We start from the raw sequence: 10,590 nt of genomic DNA on the forward strand, positions 1-10,590 counted from the left end.
CATGGCTGTGGGCCAGACGGGACCCATCTCCTGCCATTTGGGGGAGGCACCAGCTGTGTCTCCAGGTCTTCCCCTAGGTTCCAGCTGCTTACTTTACTTTATCATGCAGCAGTGACCTCAAGATGCCTTCTGTTTTAGAACTGTCTCTAGAGGAAATTAACTCTGGAAAAAACTCAGCTCTCTTTTAAAGCAGTGCCGGTCAGATTACAAAATGGCTAGAAAATGATTGAAAAGAGATATTACAGATGAAAATTCTCTGTAAGCTACAAATCACCACTTGGATGTGTTGGCCCAGTGTAGCCTCTCCTGTGAAGTTGACAGTTTTAACAAAATGCACTGAATGGTTTTGGTAAATGTTTCTTTGGGTTTATGAAAGCTGAAGTATTTTCAAAGAAAATTAAAAAGCTGAGGTGTCCTTTTCTTTTTCTTCTCTTTTTGTCAGATTAGAGTGATTTTTCACATCCCTGTCCACCCTGTTTTGTGAGTCTGTTGGGGATGTGTGCTACATATACTTACTGTGTGGGCAAGACAGATGAGGGTATTGGCTGAGCCAGTGGTGGTCCAATTAGTGTTTTCCTCATCTTCTCATGTTCCCTTGGGCTTAGGACTCAGCTCACAACTCTTGCCCCATCCCTCACCGTTTGGCTAGCTCCTGTCCCAACAGCACTCTGTTCAGTAACTGCAGTTACTACTCCTCCCTTTTAAAACTCCTTTCTATTTTCTGCTTTAAGGTCGTCACTGTGAAACTTTCATTGATGTGTGTCCCCAGATGCCTTGCCTGAATGGGGGGACTTGTGCTGTGGCCAGCAACATGCCTGATGGTTTCATTTGTCGTTGTCCCCCGGTAAGTGCCATGTAGTCTATTTAAGGGATAAGCTCTCTTTCACACAATCTGGACGAAGCTGAGATTGAACCTGATTTTTCCACACTCCATCTGGAACTTCTTGGTGTGGAGATTGATTAATTTTAGCTCCTTCACAAAAAAGTGCTGGGGTTTCCCATTTAAAGCTGTTAAGATACTCCCAGAAAGAGTAAGCTCCCTATTCTATGACTCTCAGTCTTTAGAAGCACTAAGAGAAATCCACGGGAAGTAGTGGAATATTCCCTTGAAAACAAGACTAGTGTCTCTGGCTTCTGGGTTTGCCAGAGGGTAGTCTTGCCTCCCAGATTGGGGCAGAGTTGGTTGGAAATGCTACTCTGCTTATACTCCTTAGCAGGGACTATTTGGGAGCAAGCTGCTTACTATACTAGAAGGAAGCCTGTTTTTAGCCATTTGGTGTGAAAACTCTTTGTCCTCTGCCAGGGGCTAAAACCTCCCTAAAACAGAGATCACTCTGTGTGAGGACATAGTGAAGGGAGACCTGTGCAGTAACTTTGGTCTGGCTGAGCAGGAAGTATAAGAATAAAATGACACGGAAAGCTTATTAGATGCTCCAGACTCCTGAAATAACGTCTCTCTCCTCTACCCCAAAACCCATTATATAAATGGTCGAAAGACAGCTAGGGAAGTTGCTTATAGATACAGTGTTATCTGAGTTTTATCCCACCTATGACCTGTGGATTTAATTTCTAGAAGTGAGCTCTTAAAGTAAACGAATTCTGCGTTCATCCCATGGAATCTTCATCTCTGACCTTAGGTCACCTTGAAGAGGCTTCCTCCTAGAACATGGTGCAGGAGGCTATGTGGAGGGATCTTAGCCATGTGTCTAATCTTTATTGTTTAGAGGTATGGCAGAGAAGGGATTGGGAGGAAAAATGAGGGCCGCTATCCTCATTTGTTCACTGATTTCCACAGGGATTCTCTGGGGCAAGATGCCAGAGCAGCTGCGGACAAGTGAAGTGCAGGAGAGGAGAGCAGTGTGTGCACACGGCTTCAGGACCCCGCTGCTTCTGCCCCAACCCCCAGGACTGTGAATCAGGCTGTGCCAGTAGTCCCTGCCAACATGGGGGTAGCTGCTATCCTCAGCGCCAGCCTCCTTACTACTCTTGCCAGTGTTCTCCACCATTCTGGGGCAGCCACTGTGAGCTTTACATGGCCCCCACCAGCACCCCTCCTGCCACCTGCCTGAGCCAGTACTGTGCCGACAAAGCTCGGGACGGCGTCTGCGATGAAGCCTGCAACAGCCATGCCTGCCAGTGGGATGGGGGTGACTGTTCCCTGACCATGGAGAACCCCTGGGCCAACTGCTCTTCCCCACTTCCCTGCTGGGATTACATCAACAACCAGTGTGATGAGCTGTGTAACACAGCCGAGTGCCTTTTTGACAATTTTGAATGCCAGGGGAGCAGCAAGACATGCAAGTAAGAGTCCAGGGTCCCCAGAAGCTGAGAAGGCTATCACTAACACACCTCAGTTCCTTGTTCTTGCTCCTAACCACTCCAGGGCTTCAGCCTAGGCTGCCTCTGCTGTTCAGACTGGTGCCCTGAGACCCTCTTCCTGGTGTCAGCCTTGCCCCGCCGCACGCTGCCCTGTGCTCCCCCTTGCTGACAGAGGTCCAGGAATGCTCATGCACAGCCACCCTCTCTCTGCCTCTCTCTGCCTTCTCACCTGCTGCTCTCACGACCTCCTAGGGGAAATAAGTTTTGGAAGTGGTGTTACCCATTCCCAGGCAGCCTCTCACAAAATCTGCCTGCAGGATGAATGAAAAGGTCTGTACCTCTCTCTGTTTACCCCATCCCTTTCTTTTAGACAGGGTTTCCCCATCTAGATTTATCAGGAAGCATAAGCCAGATCAGGCTACTTAACCCTCGTAGTCGTTACTATGGCAGTTACAAGGTACTTTATGGTTAAATAACAACTTTCCTTTTAGCTCTTGCATTTAATTTAACCTCAGTGAGCTCTCAACAATCTTATGAGGCATAATTACCGTCAATGGTCTTTCACAGGTGAGGGAACTGAGACGTGGAAGGTTGGAGAACTTGCCAGAGCACATACAATTACTGTCGACTCCCAAATTCAATGAGCCAGTGTGGCAAGTTGTACCAGTGGCATAACTCTGAAGGGGTGGGAGTGGGGAGGAGAGGGAGATGAAATGATTTGTACAGCATTTGGATTTGGAGACTCAATTTCCTGTTCCTAGTATTTGAAAGAGACTCTATGTGCTCTGGCACAGATTTAAATCTGGTCCCGTGTATGGCATGCACCTCTCTGCACCTGCCTTCCAGAGCTCAGATTCAGTCTTGTTTGGGAAGGAAATGAGCCATACTGACATGATCCTCTGTAGAGCCCTGATGGTTCAGTTCCTGGAGGCACCTTTTACTTCCAGAAGCTCACTGTTAACTCACTAGGATAGTGGATTAAAAAAAGGAAGCGTGTACCTGCTTGATTTTTGTTTCAGGGGTGTGGCTTTGCTTACAAATCTGACTTAACAAGATCACCAGCTGCCTGGGGGGCTGTGAGCCCTGCGGCATAGGGGGTAGCACAGTGTTTTTTCTCGCGTGGGGAGCACTAGATGATGTGTACTCTGTGCTGTCGGGGATAGGAGATACGGCAAAGGGACCTGATTGGGGCCACAGGAGATAGGTGGGGAAAGCCACAATAGTTCCAAGTAGAAAACCAAGTCCTGCGGCAGTCTATTCTGAACTGTTTGCTTGTTCTCTCCCGCTTCTGCCTCCCGCCTAGGTATGACAAATACTGTGCAGACCACTTCAAAGACAACCACTGTGACCAGGGATGCAACAGTGAGGAATGTGGCTGGGACGGGCTGGACTGTGCTGCTGACAGGCCAGAGAACCTGGCAGAGGGGACCCTGGTTATAGTGGTGCTCATGCCCCCAGAGCAGCTCCTCCAGGACGCCCGCAGCTTCTTGAGGGCGCTGGGTACCCTGCTCCATACCAACCTGCACATTAAACGGGACTCGCAGGGGGCACTCATGGTCTACCCCTACTATGGTGAGAAGTCGGCTGCCATGAAGAAGCAGAGGATGACTCGCAGGTCCCTTCCTGATGATCAAGAACAGGAGGTAGCTGGGTAGGTGTTTGGTTTCTAGACCCCTTAAAGCTTACTTCTTAACTTCTTAAAGTTTATAAAGCTAAGTACTTTGATACACAGAGGTTATAAGTGAACCTGTAAAAATGCAGAGCTCAGAGAAGTGGAATAGCCCACCAAGTAAGACAAACCCATTTGCCAGTATGTGTGTTTAAGAGTAAAGGTTTGCCTTGGTCCTGGTATCCTGAGAGGTGCATTGGAGCAAGCAGAAGGCAGGATGTCAGGGAGGCCTCCTCAAATGCCAGAATCCGTAACCCTTTGCCAGGGTTGCCTCAGATCCCTTCAGTACTACTCTTCTTCTGTAATAATCATTGCCTTCTATTCATAAAAGTCTTTGTAATCATCTTAAATTGTGTCTTTGCACCCCACTTTTTGTTGGTATATCCCACAATTCTAGCTAGCTAGGATCCAGATGCAGAGACAAAGGAGAATGAGGACCAGCTTTACCCACTTTCCTCACTTGGTCTTGTGTTGCCTCAGTCAGAAGGCGCAGACTCAGCCAGGCCAAGGAAGGTGAGACAGAGTCCAAGTGGGAATTAGTGGTTAGGATCTGAAGGGACAGGATCTTAATTTCTAAGATCTTTCAAGGAAGCCTCACAGAGCTGGAGAGCCCAGTGCTGACGGTGAGGAAGGAAGGCTCATGTAATCCTTTTTAACTTCGCTGTTTAACTGACACCTTTCTGTTTTCTCACCATTTCCCTTGGCATCCCACAGCTCTAAGGTATTTCTGGAAATTGACAACCGCCAGTGTGTTCAAGATTCAGACCAGTGTTTCAAGAACACAGATGCAGCAGCAGCTCTTCTGGCTTCTCATGCCATCCAGGGGACCCTGTCCTACCCTCTTGTGTCTGTCGTCAGTGAGTAGCACTGGTGTTAAGGGGAAAGTTTGGGGCAGGGGAGGCGTTACTTGGGGGCAGGGAGAAAAGGGCACACTTTTCAATGTGCAGCTCTGTTTTTCAGGCCTGGTGATGTCAATCAATCCATGCCTTCTAAATGAATTTATACTAATATTGAGAGGTTTATTCAGCACTTTCCTTGTCCCTCTGCACTTCCAGGTGAATCTCTGACTCCAGAACGCACTCAGCTTCTGTATCTACTTGCTGTGGCTGTTGTCATTATCCTGTTTATTATCCTGCTGGGAGTAATCATGGCGAAACGAAAGCGTAAGCATGGCTCCCTCTGGCTGCCTGAAGGTTTTACCCTTCGCCGAGACTCCAGCAATCACAAGCGTCGTGAGCCAGTGGGACAGGATGCTGTGGGGCTGAAGTAAGATGGTTTATCAGCAAACTACTGTTGACAGTAGTAAAAAGCAGGGACAGATCAGAAAGGAGATCTTGTTGAATTATTATTTTAAATTTCAAGCTCTGGCGATACCACGTTATCACACTTGACCATGATTCTGAATTCTGCTGAGTGACGATGAAATAGTAGAGTCTGGATGCTTCTGTTCAGTACATATTTAAGTGGCACTGTTCATCTTCTTTGTAGAGGCACACTTTTTTTGTAAGCTCTTGATCCATGGGAAAGGAAAGGACTTTTACTCAGGCAATGGGACATAAAATACTACCCACCCTTTCTGGGCCACAGCCCCTGAAAATCTTTGAGGATAGCCATAGCAAAAGTATTAAAAACCACTATGTTAGTTTACGATATAACCTCTGCTCTTATTTTTTCCCTTCTTAATTTTGTCCTGTCAGAAATCTCTCTGTGCAAGTCTCAGAGGCTAACCTTATTGGTTCTGGAACAAGTGAACATTGGGTTGATGATGAAGGGCCCCAGCCAAAGAAAGCCAAGGTAAGCTGGCCATGGTAGAACCACCATTGTCAGGCACTATCTGGTCACACTTCATATTTCTGTCTTTTGGTATCTGGAGTGTCCCAAATGGGAGAACAGGGTGGTAGTCTTTATATGCTGCCCAGGCAATGGCTAACCCCGGTTGTCCTGAAAGGTAAAAATTGTTAGGTCATCAATGACCTTGGGTTTCCTCCGTATGTGTTTCAGTAAGAACTCTTTAAAAATAATAAAACAAACATGCCTTCTTCCTTCAGAATTCTGCTGATGGTAGCCAAATAAAGACTGATGTGTATTAAAACTTTCTTCCTTTTTGGCTAGATCTCTCTCTTATCCTCTCTGGATATTCCTTCTAGAAAGGAAGTTGTAGATACACAGAAGAAGAAAGGCAGTGACCATTGAATTTGAAGGTTCTGCATCTTGAATCCAGAAAATTAAAACCATATAGAAGTAAGAGGTAGATCAGGCTGAAGCTGATATAAAAAAGGAGACCATCCATCCATACCTGTACGTGGCTGGGATATGCATATATCCATGATATTCTAAAGCGGCTTGAAGATATGCATGCTTGAGGAATACAGGGATGCAGTACTGGATGACGGCAATAACATTGCTTTAGTTACAATCAGAACTGGATTCGGATCCCAAACTCTGCTACTTGGTAGCTAGAAAATTACTTAACTTCTTTGTACCTGATTGTCATTATCTGTAAAATAGGGAGTTGTGAAGATAAAATATGGCAATACATGTAAAGTGCCCTACCTATTTTCTATCACATAGTAAATATTCAATAAAGGGTAACTGCTTTTTAAATTAGTATAGTAATTATTGCCCAACAAGTATATCCCTGGTGCTTGCTATGTGCTGGGCACTGTGTTAGGTACAGGGAAGTGGTGTTGACTAAGGCTTATTTCCTGTTCTCATGAACCTTACTCTCTAGTGGTAGAGACTGCCATGTAATGCCTTGTAAGCACTTAACACAATAGTTAAGTAGAGTTAAGCAGAGAGTGCTTTTTGGGACCCACCAGAGGAATTAAAGTCCAATTCTATATGAAGGATAGGTAAGAGTTAGACAAAGACATGGCAGACAGCAGGGTCAACACAGGCAAAAGTCCAGAAGCAAGGAAATGCTGCTTTGGGGATCTGTAGATAGCATATTTGGTAGGTGAAATAGATGGCATATTAAGGCTGAAGCCTGGAGTTTGGGATGGGGAAGTTGAGAAAGTTGTATGGATGGTGCAGAAGAGGGTAACAGGACCCACCTCCTGGGAGCATCAGGAAGCCCGTGTGGATGATGCCCTGGAGGGTGGAATAGAAGGAAAGAGAAATGAGTAGAAGACTCTGGACTAGCTCCTTGTCCACAGTTCCTAATGGTGGGCCAGGTCAACAAGGAGCACTGTTTTCCCTTGTCAGGCTGAAGATGAGGCTTTGCTCTCAGAGGAAGATGATGCCATCGATCGACGTCCATGGACACAGCAGCACCTTGAGGCTGCAGATATCCGCAGGACACCATCGCTGGCGCTCACTCCTCCACAGGCGGAGCAGGAGGTGGACGTGCTAGACGTGAATGTCCGTGGCCCAGGTCAGCAGCCGCAAGCCTCCCCCTTTCCACCTGCCATGCCTGCCCTTGGTTCTGGGTTGTGCCTGTGTCTGCTCCACTTGGTGCTATGCCCCCTGCTGATTGCACAGATGAAATCAGCATGAGGAAATGAATGCTTAGGGAACACAGGCATGCAGAAATCATAAACCTGTGTGAGAAGAATGGAAAGTTTCACATTGCCTCATGTACAGCATGCTTAGGAATAGATAGGCTGGTTATATGGAAAATATTTTAGTAGTTTAGAAAAGTAACATCCCAGGGGCGCCTGGGTGGCTCAGTGGGTTAAAGCTTCTGCCTTCGGCTCAGGTCATGATCCCAGGGTCCTGGGATCGAGCCCTGCATTGGGCTCTCTGCTCGGCAGGGAGCCTTGCTTCCACCTCTCTTTTTCTCTCTCTCTCTTTCCCTCTCTCCCCCTCTCTCTCCGCCTGCCTGTCTGCCTACGTGTGATCTCTGCCTGTCAAATAAATAAATAAAATCTTAAAAAGAAAAAAATAGAAAAGTAATATCCCAAAGCAGGATAGAAAATTAGTTTAGTTGATACCTTAGTGCTTACCATTCTGTTAACACTGGAGATTTTAAAATGTGGCCCAGTTTGAAATAACATAGCACTTAGGAATTTAAACACAAAGACTTGTTTAACTTAGAGGAGAGCCCTAACTTAAAAAGACTCTTACTTTCCCATTACTCTTCACAGAAAGGACGTTATCAGAGGAAAAGTAGGTGGCAGATATAAAACTAATTGCCAGTTACCATGGGAAGCCTAGGGATTTTTTTCCTCCACAAGAATAACATTCAGATGGACTGTTCCAACAGTTGGGCTAATTGAACATTAATGTCTTTCTCCCCCTTGAATACTTTTTGGGAAATTCCTTTCTTATAGATGGGTGCACCCCACTGATGCTGGCTTCTCTCCGAGGAGGCAGCTCAGATATGAGCGATGAAGATGAAGATGGAGAGGACTCTTCTGCCAACATCATCACAGACTTGGTCTACCAAGGTGCCAGCCTGCAGGCCCAGACAGACCGGACCGGTGAGATGGCGCTGCACCTTGCAGCCCGCTACTCAAGGGCTGATGCTGCCAAGCGTCTCCTGGATGCAGGTGCAGACGCCAACGCACAGGACAACATGGGCCGCTGCCCTCTCCATGCTGCAGTGGCAGCTGACGCCCAGGGGGTCTTCCAGGTGAAGAACAGGACTAGGGCTGATTCCCTGTGGGTCCATAATGTTTCCTCTTTGCTAAGGCACTGAATATCTGATTATATTCCTTCAAAAATTCTTTGAGAGAATAGAATGGGTGGTGGAGTCCTGCTTGTTGGGCAGAAGAGCGGGGAAAGAATGGCCCCAAGCTAACCTAATTCTAACAGCCAGATAACAAAAGAGCCAACAGCAGATTACACCAGTTTCTAATTTTTAATCATTGTCCTTTTTGATGTGCCTAAATGCCTCCCAGGTGAATAGATCAGAGAGGAGAGGTGCCTGTTATGATGCTTTTGACTAGTATCAGCTTCTCCCTGTAGATTTATCTGGCCATATGGACTTCCAACTGCTCCTTGGTGGTTTTCTTGATGTGAATTTCCAGTGTATTCCTTGCTGCCCTTTTATTTTACCCTTGTAAGGAAACTGGAAGCATTCTAGTTCATCTTAAACTAGACACCATAATTGAGGTTGTGATATTTTCCCATATCCCTCCTTTCTTTAGAACGTAGAAGACAACATTTTGCATGAGCCATTGTCCCTTGAGCACTCATTTGTTCGTTCATTCATTCATTCATTCAGTATTGATTGAATATGATAGAGTCTTGGACACAAAGATAACAAGCATTCCCTGCCCTCCAGGATCTCACAGCATAGTGTCAGCTCTGTTGCTCTTGTTTCTCTCTTAGCTTCATTATTTCTTATCTCCAGGTGACTCTCTTTTCTGTACTTCTTCATCTTCTAGATTTTGATCCGCAACCGAGTAACTGATCTGGATGCCAGGATGAATGATGGCACTACACCACTGATCCTGGCTGCCCGCCTAGCTGTGGAGGGAATGGTGGCAGAACTGATCAACTGTCAAGCAGACGTGAACGCAGTGGATGACCATGGTAGGGCCAAGAGGAGGGGAGTCAGACTCTTGCCTGCAAAGCATGCCTCTGAGGGGAAAATCATTACACGATCCTTGTAGAATTTCCCAGATTTGAATCCAGCATAGACTCTTTGTTCTTCCTTTCAACATTCTGAGTTCAGAGAACTATGCCAGTGGGAAGTTCACAGGCAAAGATAGGAAGAGATTTCTAGTAAGCATTCTTGGATCTCAAAGCCAGCCTATGAAAGGCTTGCCTTTGTGGGCTCCCAGGCATACCACGCTCAGTATGAGGACTTGTGAACTGACTTCACTAGAAGGCTGTGGACAATATCTTAAATAGACTTTCTGGTGTGTGCTAAGTAGATAGGCTTTTGTCCTCAGTGTGGGATTCTGTCATGGGGAGGATGTGGGTACCATAGACAAATGATCCTTTTACCTACGTGTCTTCTGAAAGCTAGGCAGCTTATATTAAAGTATTTCTAGAACAAAGTAAGGTAATACTTTGGTTTTTTCCCATGGACCTCTAGAGACAACTGGCTCGCTGCTGTCTGGGAAGTTCAAAGTTTCCTCATATAAGTCATGATGCTTTTTTATACTGAGTAGGACATGTCCCTCTACTCTGTCGGCTTACAAAAATGTTTTTCCCTCTAGGAAAATCCGCTCTCCACTGGGCAGCTGCTGTCAATAACGTGGAGGCAACCCTTTTGCTGTTGAAAAACGGAGCCAATCGAGACATGCAAGACAACAAGGTACAGTCTGGGCTCTGAGCTGGAGGGCAGACCTCACAGTGCCTCAGGTTATGAAGCCTTCCCTTTTCTCCCATAGCTCCTCTTGTGATGAATTCAGACAGAGAGGGACACAGGTTGGACAGGAACTGGCTCTGAAGAGCTTGAGGGGAGGATATTGGTCTTACCCAGGGAAGTGTCTGGAGTGAGCCCTCTGCCTCCACAGTACTCAGTCTGAAGCAGGCCGTCCCATAAATAATGTCATTGTAGCCTTCTCTGCCTTCCTCTTCTTTGACATTGCTCTTTCTCCTCTTCTCTTTTTGGCTCATGCCCACTTCCTTTTTTCTTGTTCATTTCCATTTTCTTTGCTGTGGCTCTTGTTTTCTGTTCTTGGACACCACGGGTGTTTTCCTGTTTG

At 46.3% G+C, this 10,590-nt stretch overlaps 1 protein-coding gene across 1 annotated transcript in view; it reads left to right on the top strand.

The window, feature by feature from the left end:
• The window catches only part of NOTCH2 (notch receptor 2), a 175,328-nt gene that overhangs the window by 159,392 nt on the left and 5,346 nt on the right, over nucleotides 1-10,590 (top strand). Inside the window, exons 24-33 of the mRNA XM_047724773.1 lie at nucleotides 732-844; nucleotides 1,796-2,301; nucleotides 3,623-3,970; nucleotides 4,703-4,845; nucleotides 5,044-5,254; nucleotides 5,686-5,782; nucleotides 7,193-7,361; nucleotides 8,260-8,561; nucleotides 9,319-9,466; nucleotides 10,099-10,196. Coding sequence (XP_047580729.1) covers nucleotides 732-844; nucleotides 1,796-2,301; nucleotides 3,623-3,970; nucleotides 4,703-4,845; nucleotides 5,044-5,254; nucleotides 5,686-5,782; nucleotides 7,193-7,361; nucleotides 8,260-8,561; nucleotides 9,319-9,466; nucleotides 10,099-10,196 — 2,135 coding nt within the window. The remainder of the gene's footprint in view (nucleotides 1-731; nucleotides 845-1,795; nucleotides 2,302-3,622; nucleotides 3,971-4,702; nucleotides 4,846-5,043; nucleotides 5,255-5,685; nucleotides 5,783-7,192; nucleotides 7,362-8,259; nucleotides 8,562-9,318; nucleotides 9,467-10,098; nucleotides 10,197-10,590) is intronic.

Source organism: Lutra lutra, chromosome 4 (assembly GCF_902655055.1).
Source record: "Lutra lutra chromosome 4, mLutLut1.2, whole genome shotgun sequence".
Taxonomy (NCBI): domain Eukaryota; kingdom Metazoa; phylum Chordata; class Mammalia; order Carnivora; family Mustelidae; genus Lutra; species Lutra lutra.